The 24,077-nt window shown below is 44.5% G+C and overlaps 1 protein-coding gene across 5 annotated transcripts in view; it reads right to left on the reverse strand.

The window, feature by feature from the left end:
- PEX14 (peroxisomal biogenesis factor 14) overlaps positions 1–24,077 on the reverse strand; it is a 125,957-nt gene that overhangs the window by 49,716 nt on the left and 52,164 nt on the right. For all 5 annotated transcript variants that reach the window (XM_019746767.2, XM_074334063.1, XM_019746768.2 and 2 more), the window contains one exon: positions 21,571–21,655. In XM_019746767.2, the coding sequence (XP_019602326.1) occupies positions 21,571–21,655 (85 nt within the window). The remainder of the gene's footprint in view (positions 1–21,570; positions 21,656–24,077) is intronic.

Below are 24,077 nucleotides of genomic sequence, written 5' to 3' on the forward strand. Positions count from 1 at the left end.
GTTGTATCCAAGAAACAAGAACAGAATGCTAGAAAAAAAGGAACACTCAGAGGGAAAAGTTATCACTATTTATGGTGAATTAAAGATCCAAGCAGAAAAAAAATTTCAAGAGAAATATTGAAAGATAAAATTATTAGAAGATAAAATATTAGAAGGAACTGTCCATAAAGTAGGGCAAGAAAGACAAACAGGTGAAAACTAGGAAAGAAAAAGTTTTTAAAAAATAGGTGAGGGTCAACACAGGGCATCTAACAAAAAAAAACGATGAAAGGTACTTTAGGTGTTCACTGCACCATTCAATTTCTCAGTAAATCGGAAACTGTTCAAAATAAAAAGATAGAGAAAAAAGTCAGGCTGGAAAGAGTATAAGCAGACAAGATTCAATCCTGTAAGAAATGAAGAACGCCCCAAAGTTTCTGTGCAGGGAAGAGACAGCTAAAAGCAGTTTGAATCTTGACATGTGGTAGCAATGCATGGAGGGGACCAGAAGTGGTGCCCTACCTGCAGCGACCCAGCCCCAAGCTAATACAGTGACCCACTGTTCTATCCGTTACCATAATCTGTCTCCGGGTGAAGGTAACAGCAGACTGATGACACAGAAGCTGCCAGTAGTATACTTGTCCTTGACGCAGGGGAGGTCTCAATGTCTATAGAATAGTCACTTTTCATGTCCCCAGTGCTCATGTTTTATATACTCTCATTGTGCCGTTTGTGAGAAGGGCTAGGGGAGTGCTAGAAGTTGTAGCATTGTTAACCACCACACCCTCTGCGCCTCTGCTAGGCGGTGGCTTTGTCTCACACAGGGGACAAAAACTATAGTCTAATCATCAATCTATTGGCCAAGTGACTTTTGAAGCCACGTCCACCGTCCTTTACCTTTTCCATCTGAAAAATTAGAAATAACACAGAATTTCCTTCCTAATACAAGGCTGTTATGAGCATGTCAAACAACGTTGGCCAAAGAACAAATATCGGCCAAAAGTGAAAAACAGTCCCCTGGAGAACCAGAGTCTAGGGATCATCATGATTATTTCTTCCATATTCCGATGCCCTTCATGTCTAAATTAATGCTTTGAAGAGAAGGAGAGATCATAACCGTCCTACCTCCTTGAGCACTCGTATTTAATTAATCCTGTTCTGGAAGGCCCAGCCAAAATAATAATAAAGTCACATAACACTGGAAAGGGAAAATATTATTTTCACATGAGATGCTATGAGAAAAACTAAGAGCACCAATAAGAACAATGAGGACTATTACAAAGAATACAATAAGATCACTTTTACAAATAGAAAGCAGTAACTTTCCTAAATATTAGCAAAGATCAATTCGAAAATATAATGAAAATAAAGACGCTATAACATTGTTGTTATAATAAGTTAAAAATACTTGGACTTAAAGGAAATGTGCACAAACTATGCAAGAACTGTGTAAAACCTCACCAGTGAGGAACACATTTTACTTGACACATCACATTCATGGATGGAAAGACTGCAGATTGCAAAGATGCCAATTCCTTCCAAAGCAACTTCTATGTTGAATGTAATTATAATCAAAATTCCAAATGGATTTTATTTTTCATTGGCCGTGGGTAGGGGTGGAGTGGGGTCAAGAGGAGAAGAGTGGACATGATAAAGTGATTCTAAAACGAGTTTAGAAGTATACAAGGGCCAGAAGAGCCGGAAATATTCAAAAAATGAAAAAACGGAAGAATACAACTTACACTAACAGATAAAATGTATAACAAATCTACAATAAAAAAGACACTGAATTATTAGCATAACCACCGATAAGTATATCAAGAATGGGAACTGAACATCCCAGAGCACTTATCAGTGTACTGAAGAATTTCGTATATAATAAAGGTGACGTGAAATGAGTGGGGAAAGAAATAAATTATTCGATAAATGCTGCTAGAACAATTAGGTTGGTCACTAGGAAAACATAAAGTTACATAACCCCTGCTGTTCTATTAACAACAAAACAAATTCCACAGAAGAAAACTAAAACCATTAAAAAAAAAGAGGGAGGTTTCTAACCAAAATAAGAAACTATAAAAGACAACAGACTTGACAACCTGGAGTCTAAACTTGAACCCAAGACCCTGAGCCCCCACTGTGGAGGCTGGCAGCTGGCAGAGCCGGTAAGAAGGCAGGTTTTCAATGCACATTAAAATAAAAACAGGCTCATTTTCTTAACCCAAGGTTCCAACTAACTCTTAGGTTTTTACCCTAAATAGGTAATCTCAAAAGTAAGAAAATACCTATTTCTCAAGGATCCTAAAGGAGAGTTGTCATAATGATGAGAAATGAAAACAATCTAGACGTCCATCAAGGGGACTGGTTAAAATAAATTATGGTACATACTCTCAGCAGAACACCAGGCAGTAATTAAAACTGATGGGAGAGATCTGTACTTCTAGACATCAAGTAGGGGGGGAAAAAAAGCACAGGAGGAGGAGAGGCAGAACCCAGGGAGATTTGCTAAAAGGCTTTAAGGCAGGACCAACAGTTCCAACAGAAGCCAAAAGGCAGCGAGCGCACTAACCTCAGCTGCCACATGTTTCCCCACCCCAGGGGGCCAAATCACCAATTCTTCTCGGTGCATCAGTCTCTCAGACTATACAATGGGGATAAGAAACAGCAGTGCCATTATCATCCCCTCCGCTGTCCCCACCTGCTCTAAGGATTAATGAGCTGGTATGTGTGACGTGTGTGCTGTACTGACTACAGAAAATTTTCCATCAGGCTCATCAGCTCTTTTAAGTTCTTAAGCAAAACTGAAGAACTTTTGATGACATGGCCCAAAGATAATAACGAAGCAGGAGAAACGCCAGGCAACCATCTCCCTGCACCCCCATGCCAGGTGGTGAGGCACAGCCCGGGTTTCATCAGCGCTCCCCCAGGGTGAGGTCAAGGAACACCACTGCCTCTGGCCTCCCCAGGGACCACTGTCACATTGTAACCTGCGTCTCCAGGGCTCCTTGTTAGTAATAGAAAGCTTCATGCTTAGAGACCGATGAGACTGAGCCTAAAAGGAACACAAGTGTAGCAGCACCTTCCCCCACCCACGTCACTAAAGAGCTCCTCCCTTACTGAGGGGTACAGGGACAGATGTGCACGGCTCCCCTCTGCCACATGTCAGCCTATCCTGTGGAATTCTGGTGGCAGCTGCCACGCTCTGGGAATATCCATGGAGAAAAGGAGCAGGTTCCAGAGGGGCAGAGCTTAATAGTATCACAAAGCGCAGCCAGGGGGACAGAAAGACAAAGGCTGTGCCACTAAAGGGGCAGACGGGACACCGTGCTAATCCCTGCCATCCCTATAAATGCCAACACAGCAGCTCAGCACAGAACCCTGCCGACAGCAGTGAGCGCTGGCAGAGGATGCTGGGACAGAGGCGGCCCTAAGCTGTCCCTTCCGCCCCGTGCTCTGTGGGATGCCCACATCTGTTTGTGAGTGCCAGCCCATCAAGCTGGAATGCTTTGTCCTGGGGAGCCTGTGCCACGACTTTCTTCAAAATTATTCCCTTTTCTTCCTTCCCCTAATTCCTGCGCCTCTCCTTCTCCGTCTGTCTCATGCTGTCTCTCGAATCTATTCCTGTGTGTCCCAAGGGCCAGAATGAAGCAAGTTCCACTGTTATGATGCAATGCCTGGCCACAGGTGAGGCCTGGAGTCCTCTGAAACCCCAGTGAGGCAGCACCAACAGCGTGTGCTCTTCTGGAAGCACAAGGTGCTGATAAACAGGCCTCCAGGGTATTCTTGGGAAATGCAGGCCCCTTGGCCCTCACCCTCACGGGTGTGCGTGCACACACACAGGCGCACACACACACACAGGCACACACACACACAGGCGCACACACACACAGGCGCTCGCATACACATAGGCGCTCGCACACACACAGGCGCTCGCGCACACACAGGCGCTCGCGCACACACAGGTGCTCAACACACACAGGCGCTCGCGCACACACAGGCGCTCGCACACACAGGCACACACACACACAGGCGCTCGCACACACACAGGCGCTCGCACACACACAGGCGCTCGCACACGCACACACACAGGCGCTCGCGCACACACAGGCGCTCACACACAGGTGCTCGACACACACAGGCGCTCGCACACACACAGGCACTTGCACACACACAGGCACACGCACACACACAGGCGCTCGCACACACACAGGCGCTCACACACACACAGGCGACACACACAGGCACACACACACACAGGTGCTCACACACACGACTCCTTGGCTTGTCCTCACACACGCAGAACACTCTGATAGGTTAAATGCTGGCATTTAATTGCTGTAATAAGAGCTGCTTTTTGGGGTTTCCTTAAACACGGACTTCTCCCTGTCTTGTTTTACACTGAAAGTCATCTTTAACATGTTTTCTCCATGATTGTCCCCATCTTTCCCTCCACTATGTAAATAGAGAAAGAGGCAAAGAGAAGGCTCTTCAGGTCAATGTCTGGAAGAGTTAGTTACCAGAACTGAATGGATAACAACACCCAATGTCCAATCCATTCACTAAACCAATTTCTTCTTAATACTTAAAACTTTAATTAAAAAAAGCAGACGGAAGAACGAATAGCCATCAGAGTAGACTACAACAGTGACGGTCTGGGACAGAATGGTCAATGAGAGACGACCAGGTACACTGGAGAGCCCTGGTGTAAGTGCTGGGGCAGGGGGTCCAGTCCTGCGGTGGCTTTGCTGAGGGGACCGGAGCGGTGAACTCCAGAGATGTCAGCACATGTTTTCAAGCAGTCCCAGGTCAAGCAAGGAGGTTGTTTTCCATGGAAAAGCTGGACAAAAGCCAACTGAGCAAGATGCCTACAGAGAAGAAACTTGCTTTAAGATATATTTTTTTTAGAGTATAAACCTCTATGCTTTTTCAAAACTGCACATCATAACTCACCGCCAAAACAAGTCCACCTCTGCCCCAGGCACGGGACCGGGATGGGGCCACGTGGGTGGTCTGAGAACGCCGCTGCCGTCAGAAAGAAGACCTACTGAGCCACAAGCCTGAGAGCCCCAAGGCAGAGCTGGGCCAGCTCAAGAGGACGAGCTGGAAGTGAAACGCTCTCTCCTCTTCCAGGGGACCGGGAAATTAGTATCATGGTCACTGACGGCCATTTGCTCTGGGATCTCCCAGGACGTCGTTTAATTACCAACCAGGCCTTTTCCACCCTCACTCCTGTTGGAGTTTCTGACTGGCAGGCTTTCTGCCTTAGCTCCATGACAGTTTTTACCCCTCCGACTCCTCGATTCCTAAGAGAAGGCTGAAGAAGGCCATCTGCTACCAGAGGCAGGGCGTATGCAGGGTCAGGTCCCTGTAACCACTGTGTCATGCCATGTGCAGGGAGGCCACATCGGCAAAGTTGACCGACCGTCATGAGAAATCAGTAGAAATACATACAAACACGACATAAACGGACAAACTCAGGGAAGAGCAAATAAGGAGCGGATGACAGGGAGCTTTCTGGAAGGTGAGTGTTCGGTGATGGGTGGGAGTCGCTGCTTTCATCAGGCGGCAGTGAGGCTTCTCGCTGAGAAGCCACTTCCAGATAAAATAACACTCGCTTCACAAATGCCATCTTCTCTTTCTTCAGAGAGCCTCAAATTTCAGTGAAACCACTTAACAATGTCTGTGTGAAGCGAGCAGGCCTGACAGTCACCCTGTGAGGAAGCTAGAAAGCCAGAAGACCTGCACTGCACACTCCGATGGCCGAGAGGGACACAGCCTGGCTGCAGTGCACCAACTGCATGTCACTCGCCACGTTACAGGGGTCTCCAGGACTCCCTTCTGGGCCGTCTTTCCCTCACGCTGTCTCTGGCTCCTGGTCCACACGCTTTCCTCTCTCTGATTTGCTGTCCTCCATGCCCGCTCCCTAGGCCCAAACCTGGACGGTCAGCCCAGCCTCCTCCCTCTTCTCACTCCTGTGTCCATTCAGCCACCAGTTCCCACAGACTCTACTCCCTCACTCTCCCTAATCCACCCTCTCCAGTCCCACACCTGCCCTTGTGCATCCGTCATTTCTCGCCTGAATTTCTGCACCGCACCGCTCACTGCCCACCCGTTACATTACCATTCAACATAAAACTCTTCAACGGCTTCCCCACACAATAAAACCCAGACACTGAGTTAACACGCGTAAGACCTGACCCACCTGCCTCTCCACTTACTGCCTGTGTCCTGAGTCTCCAGACCATTCCTTGCCTTGGAGACTACGTTCCCTTCCATCCCTGCTGGAATAAAGTCACCACTGTTTCCCAAACCCTAAATGCCACTAAGCCTCCTGGGGGGCTCCTCCACGAAGACTCCTTCCCCCTCCCTGCCAGTCCTCATCGCCCACCACAAAACCGACCACTCCCTCCTCTGAGCCCCTATATGTACACTTATCACAGCACCTGTGATATTTTATCACCCCTGCGACACCTGCTTACATACCGTGAACCCCCACTAGACTACTAATACTAAATCTTATTTTTGTATTTTCAGTGCTATTAGCACAAATGTTGGGACATGAAGAAAGTGTACAATTAACATGTGATTAGTGAGTAAATGGATGGGTGACTTTTCCACTGCATCATACTCCCTCTGTGTGCGAAACTGGGGACTAGCAATTTATACAAACACATACATAGATCTATAGATAACAAACATACAAGAAGGAGCCACAAACTAGGAGCAAATGACTCTAAAAGGAAGATCATTTTAAAACTTTCGTTTCACTTCAATATACATTATAACTTCCTGATTTGTGTTTCTGTTAGACTAACATTAAAATTCTGTTGCTTCCGTGATCTCACAAAGGGTGGAAAGGGAGCAGAGCTACAGAGAATTAAAGAAAAACTGGTTTACGATTAAACTTCTGTGGCGAATACTCACAAGTGAATAGCTGAGAACTGTACCTGTGTACTCCTGGCTTACCATGAAATCCTTTTAAACAAATACCTACCATTTCCTCAAAACAAACAGAGTCATTATGGTAAGGCCGTGTTAGCATTCAGCAGCATACGTGATACACGTCAACTGCCCTGGAAGCAACCTCGAAATAATCTCAAAGCCAACTCTGTGCTGTGGGGCGAGGCTTCCCAATGCCCCAGCCTCCGGTCCGCGAAATGACATCCGAGCTGATGGACGTTGAGCTCTGCTCCGCAGAGGAGGTTCGACTCCTGAGGGTGGAGCTTAAAGGTGAGGCACAGCAGCTCAGGAGAAAGTCGATTTAATTTGTTTAACATCATAAAAAGGGACATTTCCACATGGACAGCAAGGACATGACTATCATGTGTGTATGGCAGAATTATAAACGCATTTTTGGCGAAATTCAATAAAGCTGATTCTACTGCATAAGGTCAGCAATTTACTATAAAAAATGATATGATTGCAATTTTTAATATAACCCATGTATTTGCTGCAAGATGCTCTAGAAGATTGTGTAATGTAACCATTCGACCTCTCCACCGGAGCAGAGATCACCCTGTTTACCCTTTGCTGTCCTGCGAAAGCCCTCCGCACAGAACACCAAGGTCACCAGCATTTCCGCACAGAGCCGTCACCTTCATGCCCAAGCCTTCCTCTCCCCTAACACAAGAAGAGACTCTGGGTGAGAGCCCTCACGGGAGGCAGCAAGAAAATCTCCAGAACCAAATAAAACTGAACTTAAATGCACCTCTTATTCCTGATCACAGAAATGTACATGAAAAGGCGTGGATGAAATACAATAACCTCCACGGCCATTTCTAGATTTCATTTCTAACAATGTGACTCTTCAAGGAGAGAGGCCTCATCCATGTCAGCAGACAATGCACTGAAATTCACCAGCTCAGTGATGACAGAGACCTGTTTCTCAAATTCGGTGGGCTTCCGTGAGGCTCCACGCTCACACGCACATTTTTGGAGGACACAACTTGGGTTACCACGAAGATTATTAAATAAGCAAATGTATGCAAGAATTGAGAATGCTTTTAAACTATAAAGTAAAATGTATATGTTAGTGGCTATTAAACAGTCTGCATCATCTCAGCCTTGCTTGTAAATTACAACTGTACTTCCTAGTAGTTTCCACTGTCTCATCACTGAGTTCTCCGAGGACATGGACATTTGTGTCCCCACTGCACTTAGCATAGGGCTCAGCAAACAGGAGACCAGGAATGCTTGGTGAACAGAGCTGAACCTGGTCACCGGTGATATGAAAAATTCTAAACTGGGGGATGTGAAATTCAACAGAACATTTCTTTTCAATGGCGTCGCCAGATGGGAGCTGGTAAGACGTCACTCTTCTTTTCACCAACAATTACAGTCCCTCCGTGGGTTCCTGGATTAAATCAAGCTCCTCTCCCTCCTCAGAGTCTGGGAGCTGGGTGTCCCTCTGCTGGTGCTTTGTTCTTCCTATTCCGATGCCAGCAACCCTTCCAACACAGCCCTCCCGGCCCGGCCACCCTCCCGCCTGCCCCCTGCCCCCTGGCCCTCCCAATAGTCTCTATCATGGCACTTTGCTTAATTGTAACAATTCTGTGTATTTCACATTTCCAGGGAGTCTGTGTTCACCCCAAAAATGCTGTTTTATTTATCATTATATTCTTAGTCCCAGGGTCAGGACAGTGCCTTGTAAAAAAACATGCAATACACTCAAGAAATACTTGATGATTTGATGAATAGTAAAAATCTTTCAAAATCAAATATTAAGGTTTTCCAAGCAACAGCTATTTTCTCTTATTTCTAATTCAGTACTTAGTCTCCTCTTTTCAGGACTGCTTAAAGGAGAGCCTATGATTGGGGGAAAAATGTAAGTGAGTATTAGAAATGGACTCAAAAGAGGTCATCACCAAGTTTCATATTTATTCTCTTTCAATTACACGCTGTACAAATTAGCTCCATTTGTAAGTTAAACCGATTTTTCTAACTGCCTCTTCTTCAAACTCAACCTGTGTTCTTTGGGCCAAGACCCCAAATTTTGCAATTAGAATAATTTAATTGACAATTCTGTTTGTGACTCACAAAGCAGGAGAGGGTATAGCTTTGTTCTTCAGCTTCACAGGTTTACCACTGTCAGTGGTAACATATTTTTCTTGGTGGTTAAGAGTACAGATCCAGCGTGAAGCCAAAACGGAGTGAAAGAGAGTCCCATTCCTATGTACTTTAGGTTTCATTGAAAAGATGACATTTATGTGGTTGTGATATTTAATTTATCACAGAGGGTCGTGATTCTTTCCCCCTGAAATGCCATAAGGTAAACTGCAACTTTATGAATGAAAGCCTTTGCAATAATTTAACAAACTGAAAATCTACACAAAATTTAAAGATCACCATGTTACTTACTAAAGACAATCTACTCAACAATCTAATTACTGAAAGATTACTTTAAAGGGCTTTAAAACTAAAAAGAATAATTAACAGTAAGAGACTAGAGCATTCCCAAGTCTTCTGTCTGATAAAAGAGGTGAGATCTGAGAATATTAGCTCCCACCAGAATGTTTAAGAAACCAAACACAGGTCTGTTTCAAGTTGGAAGGCAAAAAACAGTAGAGCTGTTCAATTCTCAGTGCAAATTAAACATAAGCCCAAATTCCCCATCATTCCATTTACTGAGGAGAACACTTAACGAGTTACCTTTACTCACCTCAAAAATGGAAAGCTATCGCTGTTGACTGACCAAACTAGCAGGCCTATGGTGAAAAGTAAATTGAAAATAAAAGCATACTAACTTATGCTTTACAAATACAGATACACTGATACACTAATACACACACACACACACACACACACACACACACACACACACAGCAGAGGTAGCAGATAAATTCAGTTTTAAACATTTTTGTTAAATTTATTGGGGTTACATTGGTTAGTAAAATTATGTAGGTTTCAAGTGTACATTTCTATAATACACCATCTATATATTACATTGTGTGTTCACCACCCAATTCGTTCTCTTTCCATCATCATATATTTGACCCCCTTTTCCCTCTTCCAGATAAATTCATTTTTTTAAGGCATAGGCTCAAAAATGTTAACACGATTTTTGGATTGGTAAATGAATGAAGACTACTATCCAAATTACTTTCAAATCTTTCTAATTATAGTCCAATCAACATGAAATTTTTTTTCAGTAGAGACTGCCTTATGTTGTACCTTATATTAAGCTTCAGAAGTCCCCACTTCCACACTGTCCCACAAACCCACATACCATGTAGTCCCTTTGGTGAAAATTCCCTTGCCTGCCTTTAGCGGATGAACCTCATTAGAAGAACTCCCATCCCTAAGTGAGGCCAGAAAAGAGTGACAAGTAGTCTTAAAATCATCTCAGAAAGCCAGTGGTGACACAGAACGCATCAATATTTATCTCTTGGACAAACCGGAGATAACATCATCACAGCTTTTGTTACCAATTAAAAGCCTAGCTCTTCTCAAAAACAACAAAAATAGTTGCCTAAAAGAGTATTCTTCTCTCATATATACACACAATTTGCTCTGTGTTGAATAAAACACTTTAGATTTACAAATAAACCACTGCCACCTGCTTACACACTAAAAACATGACTTCTCTTTTGGCTGACTTTTTTTTATTAGCATGCTTTGGAGCAAAATGAATGATTCCCTCATCTTGTGGGCTGTTTATCTAAATGGCTTGAAAAACCCCAAGTTAAACCTTCAGTAAGAAAGAGGCTTGTGACATAAATGTGCTTGTACCCCGTTTTGGGGCAAATATCTGTGAATCTTTCTTCTTCTACGATTCCTCTGACAGCTCTCAGCATCCATCCTCACGTCTCTCTCTACTGTGCCATCCTGCATTAAAGAGGCTGGAAGTGCAGCTAAAAGCTACACTTCCCCGACTCCTTGGCAGCTAGAGTTCTGGGTTGGAATTCAGTGTGCTCACGGGTGATTTGCAAAGTGGAAATGAGGCAGAAGAGGTGGATCCCCCGCTGCTGACTGTTACAAACGTCAGCAGATCAGCAAGGAAAATGGAAACACCCAGGTTTCCCACTGCAGTGTCGTCTTTAGTCTCCAGCTTCATGGGCCGAGAGGCAATTTGGACAGAGACAGAGGCCAAGTTCATATTCCTGTCACTGTTTTTACAGATGTCAGAACACACTGCAGTGATGGCAGCACTGCCTTCCTGAGCCCTGGGTCATGGCTCTGAGGCTCGCTCTTGAACTCAAAGGTTCCAGCGGCAGCCTCCTGGTTCCCCCGTTTCCTGAATGGAACACACAGGGCAGCTTCCCTGGAGAGTGACTCCTCAACTCCTCTGGCCCTTTCAATAGTGAGTAAGCTCCTAACGGCCTGTATTAAATCCCTCTCTGATCAGAGTTCCTGGAGATTTCTGATGCATGCATTTTCATGATATCAATAAGTTTATCGTTTTAACATAACATTACAGCAAACTGGATAGAGCATACCTTTTAAGAGGATATATACTATTGATCATTGTCATTGTCAATTAAGTCCTTATTTTAGTGCCAGGCACTCTAATTCCACATTATTTTTTAAATTCTTACAAGAACCTTTTGTAGTAAACACTAATATGAAGCCTACTTTACAGATAAAGAAACTACAGCACAGTGAGGTTAAGTATTTTATCGAGAGTCACACAGGTAGAAAGTGCTGAGGCTGGGATTTGAACCCAGGCAGTTTAGGCACTATAAGAAACCAAGCGTAAGTATTCTAAACATGACCTATTATTTAGTCACTCTTAAGAATGCTTCCAAAGCCATGTGCTTTCACTATTGGAAACAAATTATAAATACAACACCTGCATCTTTCTCTTCCCCAGGCTCAAAACCCTGGTACACTCACACACGACTGGGGAAAAAGCAGTCTGGAAGCTTCTTAAAGAGTTAAACATACAACTACCATATGATCCAGGCATTCCACCCATGTACCTGCCCAAAGGGAATTATATGTCCCTGCAAAGATTTATACAGGAATGTTCACAGCAACTTTATTTTTAATAGCTATAAACTGGAAACAACCCAACATGTCTATCAACAGGGGAATAGGTAAATAAATTATATTGTATACAAATAATGGACTACTATGCAGCAATAAAAAGGAATGAACCACTAATACATGTAACAACATGGATGAATCTCAAAATAATTACGCTGAGTGAGAAAAGCAGGACCCAAAAAGAAGGCATATACTGTACGATTCCCTTTATATAAAATTCTAGAAAATGCAAACTAATCTATCATGGAAGAAAGCAGATCTGTGCTGGCCTGGGACCCAGGCTGCGTTGGGGTCAGGGCGGGGCAGAAAGAAGGAATTACAAGGGCACGAGGATTTGGGGGTGATTGGTGTGTTCATTATCTTGACTGTACTGATTGTTTCGCAGGTATATAAATATGTCAAACAATTTTAAAACTGTACAAATTAAATATGTACAGTTTACTGTGTATTTTTCTTTAGAAAAAAAGCATTTTCATGCAATGAATAAAGCTGCTTAACACAATAAAATAACCCTGAGTCATGTTCAGTCCTGCCTCCTTTGCAGCATACCTCCCATCCACTACTGAGCATGGTTTCTCTTTCTTCTACAATGTCTGTGGCTCTGTCCTTCCTTTCCAGAAAGTATGTGATACAGTTCAAAGACCTCTAGTCAGAACACTTGGTCCTAATTCTGCTTCTGCATTTTATTTACACTATTTAACCTTTCTGAGCCTCAGTTTCCTCATCTGCAAAATGGGAGGTTCATTAAACCATATATTCATTCATTCACTCATTCAACAAATATTTATTAACCCGACTACTACAAAGATTATAGGGAAGAAAAAACTGACTAATGTATGTGTTTTAAAAACCATAAAATTCTCTACATAAATAAGCTATCATTTCTATTTCCATTTCTACTGCCAGCCTCCCATTCCAGATCCTCCATACCTGAAAAGAGACTCAGCAGGGCCTTTTTTATAGCTGGTTTTATTATTGCCAGGCCAATTCAGCTTTCAATACAGAGCCAAGAGCAAAGTTCCCCAAGCAGAGTTTTCAGAGTTTGAACCCGTTCAAAAAGTGCTATTGACTGTCATTTATAATATTGAATCCTAACACCAACGCCTCCCTCCTGGCCATCTCACCAACCTCAGTCCTCTCCCTTTCTGCAGACCCTATGTGTGGGCCAATCCAGCTCACTGCATATATGTTTCTGGATAACCCTCCCCTCACTAGCGCTGCCATTCCCACTCTTCTCTGACCATCTATGCCCACTGCCTCTCGCAATGTCTAGGTCAAAGCTGAGCTCTGCTGATCTAAGCAACTTTGGAAAAGAGTGTTTTCACTGGATACTATAAGACTAAAGACAAAAAGAACTGCATATCAACACTGTACTCTAGTAGGTAAAGACGTACGGGTTAGCAATTCTGAGACTAGTTTACATGTATACCGGGGTTGCACAAATAGATAAATCGTAGACTTAAGGACAACCGAGCGCCTTTTGAAACTTTTCCCAGTAAGTGTCTTCTAACTCCAGTCCTCCACGCATTCAGTCCCTCGTTCATCAGCATCTGACTGAGGCTGGCTAAGCCGGGCGCTGAGGATGCTGGGAAGCGTGAGACACACTCACTGCACTGGAGGAACCCAGTCTAGTGAGCTTTAAACTCCAGTCTCTCCCTAGTCTGATTCTGCTGACTGCTGAGATGTTCCTATATTTCATGGACATACATGGATAGTTGGTAAGCACTCAGCATCCATTCTCACCTCCTAATGAGCCTCTTGTATTGCAAACGACAGGTACTTTGTTTTTCTTTCATGAGTGACTAATGTAATAATACTCTCCACACAACAGACACTAAACAAAGGCTGACCACCCAACCAATGGCCTAGGACCCAGAAAATGTTCAACAACAACAAAAGAAGACAAGGCTACAGACTTCATTTGAAAACAGTTCATAACCTTCAAGTTTCTGAAGCTTTCCATTTATTTAAATGTGTATTTTGAATCAGAAATTAAATGTATGAGCCCATATCCCTTTCAAAAATAGGCTTAAAAAAACAAAGGATTCTCTTAGAAAGAAAGCATTTTTCATGCAACCAATGACCGGAATGCCCCCTCAAAATCTAAATCTGTACTAAGTGTTAATAATAGTCTGCTAGGCTGTCTTTCTCTTATTAATTTCTTTCTACCTATCATCATGTTTATATTAGAAAAGAGTTTTATATTTTGGGGGGGGACATAATCTCATGAAATTTTAAGCAAGAAAAATATACCCTAGCCTACTTACCATATGCAAATGCTTTTACTTTTGGGGTAGTGCCAAACTAATGTGTGTCTGACAACTTCTACACAAGAAAAGTCACTGCAGCATTGTTTGAAACAGCAAAAGACAGGAATCAACCTGCATGTTCACTGATTTGGGACTGGTTAAAAAAAATTAGGACACATGCGTATAATGGACTACGATGCAACCACTGAAAAGAACAAAACAAATCTGTATGTACTGATGTGGAATGGCTGCCAAGATACAAGGTCAAGCGCAAAAGTAAATTGCAAAATATGCTATCACTGTATTTAAAAAATGTTTGTGTTTCTGTGGAGGGAGTACTAAATATTTGCATGCTTTCATACAGACAGATTATCTCTGGAAGGATACGTAAGAAACTGTTAACAGCAGCATCCTGTGGGAAAGAAAAAGGGGGGGGGCAGGAATGAGAGATGGGAAGAAAACTTATTTTTCACTGTGTATCCTTCTTTACCATTTCAATTTTTGAAGCCATGTACTTATCTCACCTTTCCAAAAAGCTAAAAAATAAAATAAAATAAAAAATAAAAAAACACTTGAATACAGTACTGCCCTCATCTGCAGTTTCAATTTCTGCTGTTTCAATTTCCATGGTTTCAGCTACCTACAGTCCGAAACTATTAAAATTCCAGAAATAAACAATTTACAAGTTTTAAATTGTGTACCCTTCTGAGTAAATGATGACATCTCGAGCCCTCCCACTCCATCTGACCCTGGACGTGAACCATCCTTTTATCTATCCACCGTGTCCATGCTCTGTACACTACCCACCACCCTCCATTAGTCACTGAGTGGCCGTCTCAGTTATCAGATCGGGGCATTGCAGTGCTTGTGTTTAAGTCACCCTTATTTTACTTACTAATAAAAGCACAGGGTAGTGTTGTTGATAATTAGGATATGCCAAAGAGAAGCCCTAAAATGCTTCCTTTAAGTGAAATGGTACATACAGTATGTACAGGAAAAAACATAGTATGTATACGGTTCGGTACTATCCATGGGTTCAGGCACCCACTGGGGGTCCTAGAAGGTTATCCACTGCAAGTATGAGGGCGCTACTGAACTATCATACGTGACAATGTCACTTTGCTTTTCTTTGTAGTATTGTTGCAGGCACACAAGTTTAAGAAAAGAATCATTCCTCATTTTCAGGGAAAAAAATCTCAAAGCAACCGGGTAAATCCAAAGAGCTTTGTTATTTTCCCCCCAAGCTCCTCTGTGCCACTGGAGGGTGAAGTGTAGGAACCTTCTTGACTCAGCCTTCTTTGGGGAGCAAGCGTTATCATGTCCGTCTCTGAATGGGGAAGCCATGGTGTCCCTATTTCCACAGCGTTCAGCTGGTCTAGCTGCGATAGCTCTGAGATGCTGAGAGGAATCTGTGGAGTTCAAGACAAGTTTGGATAACTTGAAAAGGGGAAAATTGATGGGGGGACACCAGTCAGTGTGATGAATAGGCTGATCCAGAACAGCAGGTGACGGCGATGCAGATGCAAGACTGGCAGGGAAGGGAGCCGGTCCGTTCACAGCAGATGGATGGAGATGCTCAATCATGCTCAGGAACAAGCCCGCGGCCGCCACACACAGCCCTGTCTGCTCGGCTGGCTCGGCAGCACCTCGCTCACCTGCAGGGCACGGCCTCCTGCCCCCAGAGCCTCTGCATTGGACCCACAGCAGAGTGGGGGGTGGGGGTGGGAGAGGGGGGGCTGGGGGGGTAGTAACAGCAGGCAGTGTGTGAGGAAGCTGCCACTCGACTTCAAGCTAGACTCACGGGGAATGACTGCTAGTGGGGGGGAATGACTCCCCGTTTCCAAACACATAGCCATTCGTCTCTCACTCCTGAGTAAGGCTTGTACTGCTACGCTGATCTGTTTGCCCAGGCCTGAGGGGCCGCCCAGGACGTGGGAATTCTAGTGTTAAAACCAGGACAGTCCGGGGCAAACCAGAACCGATGGTCACCCTACTTACGAGCCACTGTCCTTTCCTTTTTCTCTCCGTCTTCATGGTCAGTGAGAGAGAACCTAAATCAATCTATGCAGTTCAAGCTCATGGCTGAGTAGAACGCCTGGGTAGGGTACTTCCGTGTTTCCCTGAAAATAAGACCTAGCCAGACCATCAGCTCTAATGCGTCTTTTGGAGCAAAAATTAATATAAGACCCGGTCTTATATTATATTATATTATATTATATTATATTATATTATATTATATTATATTATATTATATTATGCTGGGTCTTATACTGTATTATATAAGACCTGGTATTATATTATATTATATTATATTATATTATATTATATTATATTATATTATATTATATTATATTAGACCTGGTCTTATATTGTATTACATAAGCCCCAGTATTACATTATATTATATTATATTATATTATATTATATTATATTATATTATAATATATTATATTATATAAGACCTGGTCTTGTATTATATTGTATTACATAAGACCCAGTCTTATTTTAATATAAGACCAAGTCTTGTATTAATTTTTGCTCCATAAGACGCATTAGGGCATATTATCCAGCTAGGTCTTATTTTCGGGGAAACACGGTTGCTTCCTCCAGTCATCTGAGACTAACAGAGAGGTAAGTAAGACATGATAAGCAAACTCAGCCGACCCTTGTCTTTTCTCAGAACGGGAACATCTTTTTAAAACGTCCGTGATGTACAGGGCTCCACTACCCCAGCAATACAGGGGTGAACCTAAGTCTTCCTGCCACAATCCAGGTCTCGTTAACAAAGAATCAGAAGGGCCAGACAGCCTCACAAGAGCCAACACCACTCCTTCCAGCTCAGCCACAGGAGTTTGTGAGGATGAGGAAATGGGCCACAAGCAAACACGGGGTGGTAGCTGGCAAGACCTCCGTCCTTCCCCGCCCCCTCCAAGCTGCCTGCGGGACCCAAGCTCTAGAAAGAAGAGCGTTATAACCAGACTTCTGGCTTGTCTAAGACACATTAAAGAATTAATTATAAAGTAAAGCTGAAAGAGAAAATTAATTTTAGAAACACATGAGGTTACAATTTTTTTTTTTCCTGGAGTGGGGGAGGAAACGCAGTTATTTTCGTTTCATCCTGGGGGCACAAGCTGGGAGCTGTCCAGTCGATAACCTGGCCATCAGAACAAGGTTTGTAATTAAAAGGTCAGTGACCTGGAAAGCCAGGGCCCCACTCCCAGAGCTTCTCAGTAATGACGGAGCTATTAAATTAAGACTGTTATGAAATCAATGCTAAAAAAGCTTTCATGGTAACGAGATTCCATTCAAGGACATGCAAACTACCTCATGAAATGGACGTAAATGATAAAAAAGAAAAGTAATAAAAGAGGGTTAAATTGAAATCTGTGTAAGAATTTACTCCCCCTTAAAACACTCCGGTGAGAGAAGCCCTTCACCTCTACCCCACTACCAAGGTTGAGACCATCAGGTTTCTTCCTCAAGTTCACGCCAGCAAAGAGGCAGTTTTGCTACTGGGGGTTCCGCTTCCAGGAACAGAAGACAGATAACATCTTGTTTCACCTTTTAGAATGAGAAAGTATGGCAGTGCGTTTTGTTTGTTGAGTCTTCCTCACCCCCCAGACTATTTATTAGATGAGGGAGAATACAGCCCTTGACTTACACACCTGAGAAGGGCACGATAAGCAGAAGTGTCAGCCAACACCATCCAGGCCTCACTGTGCAGGATTACACAGAAAAGCGTGTGATGCTCATCTTTTCTCTAGAAGCCTGCTTTGCAACAGATGTATCAGAGTAAGTAAGCTAACAGACAACTAACTCTACCTTCCCCCCACCTCCGCTACCCCTCCCCCACAAGGCCCATGCAGAGGCATTGCTTTTCCCCACCATACACTCAGCCCACCAAATATGTTTGGAAGCAGACTGCCGCTTACATTTTGTGGTTGGATAGGGTGTCAAATCAACACAAGCCTACTGACAACGACCAAGCCTCTAACTTTCTGCACGGGTTCTCTTGCTGTCTATAAGCTGCTCTAACTGCCTGGATTGCAGCCTGCTTGCAGCCCCAGATATGAAGCCTGCCTGGCAAGAAGCACTTCTATATATAGACCAGTTCTATGAGGGCTTCAACCCCACGCACAGCCCGGTTCTCTTTGCGTGGGGCTGACTGCAGTTGATGTGTCATCTGCGGAATCAAGTGGTGAAAAGAAACAAACACATTTATTCTAATACTCTGAAGGTGAACAGCTGCTTTTCTCTTTCATGCAAAAAAATCCCGATAAAAGAAATGTTGTAAATTACACAAAATGGCAGTACAGCTTCAAAGAAAATGATAAATGATTCTAATAACTTCATGTTTCTCATTAATGACTCCATATTCAGACTTTAAAGCATCCAGAAGAGATCTCAGAAAAACAAAAATAAAACTACCCAAAAGCTCAAACACAAAAGACCTTTGCAAACCAATGCTCACCCATCCTAATCCTATATTCACTCTCCACAGCACCCCCCGAACCCCAGCCCCAAAATCAGCGCGCACACATCTAACCTGTCAGTTACAGAGGCAGGATGCAGCCCCTGCTCAGGGTTGTGGTTTCACAAGAAAACAAACTCAGCTGATGCGACTAAAGTCACCCTCATTTTCCACTGAACTGACATGTACTGCAGGGACCTCAATTTCTATATTAAATATTAAATAATATTAAAACAAAAACAAAATTGGATTTGCCTTTTCAGGAAAGAGGTGTTTATTAAAAAAAGGAAAGTCAAGATTGTAATTCAAGGCAGTGCACCACTGTTAATTCCCCAACGTGACATTTACGAGAAAAGCCAAGCCGACAGTGGCCCAAACCCACCACCACACTGAGTCCTTCGGGGGAGATGTCCGTGGTGGATGCCAGAACCTTGGTCCCTCCCCAAACACACCCTCCCTACCCCCAAACACCAACTCGCCTTCCTTCCCAACTCCTGCCAGGGACGGGTGGCTGCGGCCCCTTTGGAAGCGCCCCCCTCCCTCATCCTATCAGAGATGGTTCCGATCATGTCCGCCTGACCCTGGAAGAGCCGGGAATTGAAAAAGTTTAAATCCACGAAGGGGCACTTCTTCCCCAGACGCCAATCAAACTTTGGAATTCTCTGCCCAGAAAAGGTCCTGCCAGAACTTACCCTACTGGGTGGGATTCACCTTGGAAATGGGTAGTTCCTGACTGAAGGAGCGTTTTAGAGGACAATGGAGATGGGCGATTAAATCGAACGGTTCTGGGTTTAAATCTGGGTAAACTCCTGTGGTTCTCTTTAGAGGAAGAAGGGTCAATGCCTCACAAGGTTCCTGCAGCTAAAAGTCTGAAAACATTGACCCAAGGGAGGGGTCAAGAAGGAAACTATGCCCACTCTATCAACAAATGGTCATGTACTCAGGGCTTTGCTCACTTGTCACCCTCGCAGAGCTCTGACCGCCTGGTCTAAAAGTGCCAGCACTCACGACCGTCCACCCCACGGCCTGGCTGTCTTTTCTCCAAGGCACTTGCCATTCCGCATACTCCCTATTTTTTCACTCGTTATTTGTCTGCCTTCCCCATCTTAAGTCAGAATTTAAGACGTGAGAGAGCAGGGGTTTTTGTCTACAACAGGGCGTGGCCCAGGGCCAGCACTTTCTCTTAGGTGAATTAATGAATCAATCAGTTGTGTTTTCTTTGAAGACGGAACAACAAATAACAACTGCACAAAACAGTTTCCCCTCTACAGTAATTATTAGCCAACTAACTCAAAAGAAGTATTATTTGGTCCAGAGTTTCTCTCTCTTTTTCTCTCTCTCTCTCTCCCAGTCAGGGATTTATTAAAATTAAACAGATTAGATGGAGCTCCTGATACTAAAACTGCTCAGCAAAGCCTGCGGTGGGGAAGTGCCGAGCAAACACCAGAGACATTTGTCTCTAAATTGCTCTAAATACCTTCTGCAAATGAAATTCTAACCCAGCTGCGTTTGAGAGAAAATGAGGAATAACTGGTCATTGTCAGTGGAAGAGAAGATCAGGCAGTTATAATATTGCACAATATACTGGGGCGAAGGATCTCTCGGCAACCATAGATTTTGTCTCAGGTTACCCCGGGTAATCAACACAGCTTTTAGGCTCAGCTTTCCCCAGCTTCAATGCTTTGATGAGAGAGCTGAAATCCCCAAGCTTTTATGATTAATTACTCCCCATAGGTACACATATTTCAAGGAAAAACTCTTTTATGGCATGATGGTTGTGGAGTGGAGAGGCCGGCCAACATGCTCCAAATTTTAATAATCTCCTACTGATGGGGGGCGAGCATGATGCCGCCAGCAAACGCACAGCGCCCCTCATCAGCTCAGTCACGGGACCTCTGACGGCTGCCTGTGAATGAAATGTGTGGGCTTATCCTGCCCGGTCGACGTGCACGTGCAGCCCTGGGACATGGTCCTGCGCGGTCGCCTCAGTGGGACAGCATGCAGCAGGCCTAGGAAATACCACCAAACCACTCCATCTGCTATTCCAGCCACAAATGACTTAAAGCTCAAAAACCAGAATTTTGAGGCTGGCATTCCAGCTCTTAAAGGAAAAAGAGTTCGGTTTTGGGGGAAAGAAAACTCACTTTCCTCCCTCATAGTGTATAAGGACCTTTGAACAACTTCCTAGCTTTCTAGAAAATTAAATGTTCAAAGAATGGAAGTCCGATTTCCTTTTTTTGTTTTGGGGTTGTTGTGGGGGTTTGTTTTCATTTTTTTGTATTTTACAAAAAAGAAAAATATCCCAAATTTCAACAGGGCCGGAACAGATTCTGCCTCAGACAATATTGAATTTGTCAAGATCCATTTAATCCAGGCTTACAGAAATACCATAAAACCAGTAATTTACCACTTCAATCCGTAAATCAGACTGACCCCAAGCTTGACCTTAACCTGACCTTGTTTAGTCATCTCATTCCCCTCGTCCTTCATTTCTTTCTTCCTCATTCTTTACTGAAGCAGCTGACCTAAAGCCAGGCATTCTGCAGCCAGGGCCATTATCAGAAGAACGCACCAGAAAGCACAAGTCCGCCCTCCACCTTCTTATCCAGTGGGCCTCTCTCTCCTGCTGCTGCTGAAAGCTGCCTGGCCAGGCGGTCCTGGGCTAAGCTGTTGGCCTTACATCTGGTGCTCGATTATCCGACTGGATCATCCCTCTGCGCCACCGTTAGGAAAGCAGCCTGCATTCCCACTGGGGGCACCCCTCACACCCCCACCCCGACACTAGCGGGACAGTACTAGGAGCTCCTTTCATCAACACTGTGGCTTCCCTTGGCCCCATCCCCAGCCCCTTTCTGCAGGCCACTCTGCACAGCCACGGGGAACCTGTACCTTTCTTCTTAAGGAACGCTTTCCTGGTGGCAAGTGGGCTCTGGCGGACCCGGGAATTCTGTAGAAACTTCACTGCCGTGGCAATCTGGTGGGGGAGACAAAATAGAGAAGAAAAGTAAACCCCAACAGTCTGAATTTCAAGATTAAAAATCCGACAAGTTTATCCTAGGTTCACAGAAATGCATGCATCATTGTGGTCCAATTTATAACCAGTTATTTCTCACATTTAAAATCTACCTGAATAAAAGACTACGTCGGTTCCCTCCCTTCACTGGCTTCCTGCATCTGAGTCTATCAATCAAACGCCCTCAGCCTAGCTTTTTTTTTTAAAGATTTTTATTGGGGAAGGGGAACACTGTATTTCCAGGACTTTATTGGGGGACAGTGTGTTTTTCCCAGGGCCCATCAGCTCCAAGTTGTTGTCCTTCAATCTAGTTGCAGAGGGCACAGCTCAGCTCCAAGTCCAGTTGCCGTTTTCAATCTTTAGTTGCAGGGGGTGCAGCCCACCATCCCATGTGAGACTCGAACCCGCAACCTTGTCATTAAGAGCTCACGCTCTAACCACCTGAGCCATCCAGCCACCCCGCAGCAGCTCAGCAGCAGCTCAGCTCAAGTTGTTGTTTTCAATCTAGTTGTGGAGGGCGCAGCTCACTGGCCCATGAGGGAATCAAACTAGCAACGCTGTTGCTCAGAGCTCGCGCTCTAACCAACTGAGCCATCCGGACACCCCTCAGCCTAGCTTTTTAAGACCTGCGACAGTCTTCTACCGTCCTCCCTGTCAAAGCTGATTCTTCTTACTCCATGGCAGGTGGCCCTCTCCTGGCCATACTCATCCGCATTGCTATACTTGTGGCCATGCTGTGCCCTTTTTCTCGAAGGCCTCCCTTTCCTGCCTCTACCTATCTAAACATCACACACACACGCGCACACACCCCGGTACAGCCCTTTTACTGCCTGTTCTAAGCCATCTCTGATCTCCCTATTCGCTTAACTTCCTCAATGCCCGTAGTGTGTACCACGTAAGTGAAGACATAACCACACTGCTTTCTAGTGTTCAGGCTGCCTCCCCAAAACACCACTAGCATCTCAAGGGAAGAGCCCAGGCTGCCTCCACGGAGCCTGGCCAAGTGCCTCCGGCTGGGAAGGATTATATCAGAGGCAACACACACGGTCATCCACACTGGTCCTTCTCACTGGCGCTCAGTTCTGAAGCGCCGTCAGGGGACAATGTTTGGGGTTTCATGGCTGAACGCTGACAGACTAACAGATTACCTATCTACCTCTAGTATGATAGTTAAGGAACTCTTCACATCTACGAATAAGCCAAGTAGAGGACAGAAGGAAAAGTGTTGGAGGTCTGAACCTTCACGTCACTCAGCACGTACTAGCGTGTTTGCACACCGCCTGTCTGCTCTCCAGCCCCGATGCTAGTCCAACGGGTACCTGCCCAGGTAGGAAAGAGGCCATTTTAAATGACTGGCATTATTCATCTCATCAAAACCAAACAATAATACAGTCTCATGTTACAGGTACAGTCAATAGGCCCTGTAGTTCACGCACAAGTTGTGGAAAGAAAACATTTCTAAGGGACCAAATACAAGGAAGCTTTCTACGATCCTTCAAACTAAGGGTAGCTGTTACACAGAAATTCAAACAGAACGCACTGTGACTCCAAGTGGAATACAAGTCACAAATATCCTCTTCATGTTTTATATGAATTTAACCTTGAGACCTGACAGACTTTCCTGGTAACAAAAGATAGGAGGATAAATCAGAAAGACAAAAAGCTAGAGTAAGTCCTTTATATATTTTCCCCGTAGTCCTTCTGGGGAGGCTTGCCCCCCACATTCTCCCTAAAGGATGAGCTCAGGTGTCCCAGATTTGTAGGTCGGGACCTGGGAGCGACAGGACATCTAGTGTTCCTTGAGACTGGGCATAAGCTGTCCAACACTGCAAACCACCACCAAGAATGGCAGTCATCACCAACACGTTCTAGACCAGAGAAAAATTGGTGCTCGCGAGTCTAGAACCCCAAATCTATACTCATCCCCTTAGCCCCTCAATCAGGTCTCTCCAGATTGCGTCAAACTCAAGAAACATCGGACAAACACCCACAAAAGAGGTGCATCTTAATGAAGAAATGGGCGAGGGGAAAGAAGAGGAAAAAAGCCAAGGAAATGGAGAGAAATGGGGCGGGGGTGAGGGGGTAGAAGGAGGGAAGAAGAAGAAGAAGGGGCCACAGGACAAGAGGAGGACGCAGAGGAGACACAACAGAAGGAAGAGGGGGCGGGGTGAAAGGACAGGAAAGGGGAGAAACGGGAAGAGGAGATGGTGAAGGAGGAAGGAGGAGAACAAAAGGGAGAGAGGCCCCTGCCCTGGAGAGAGAATGGCCGGTCACACAGCCACCGGCCCCACCGGGTCAATGCCAATGTGCCCAGCTCAGATGGCTCAGGGATAACTGCTCTTCACCTGGAGAAAAAACACAACTTCGACACACCAGACAATTA

This window comes from Rhinolophus sinicus, linkage group LG06 (assembly GCF_036562045.2).
Source record: "Rhinolophus sinicus isolate RSC01 linkage group LG06, ASM3656204v1, whole genome shotgun sequence".
NCBI lineage: Eukaryota > Metazoa > Chordata > Mammalia > Chiroptera > Rhinolophidae > Rhinolophus > Rhinolophus sinicus.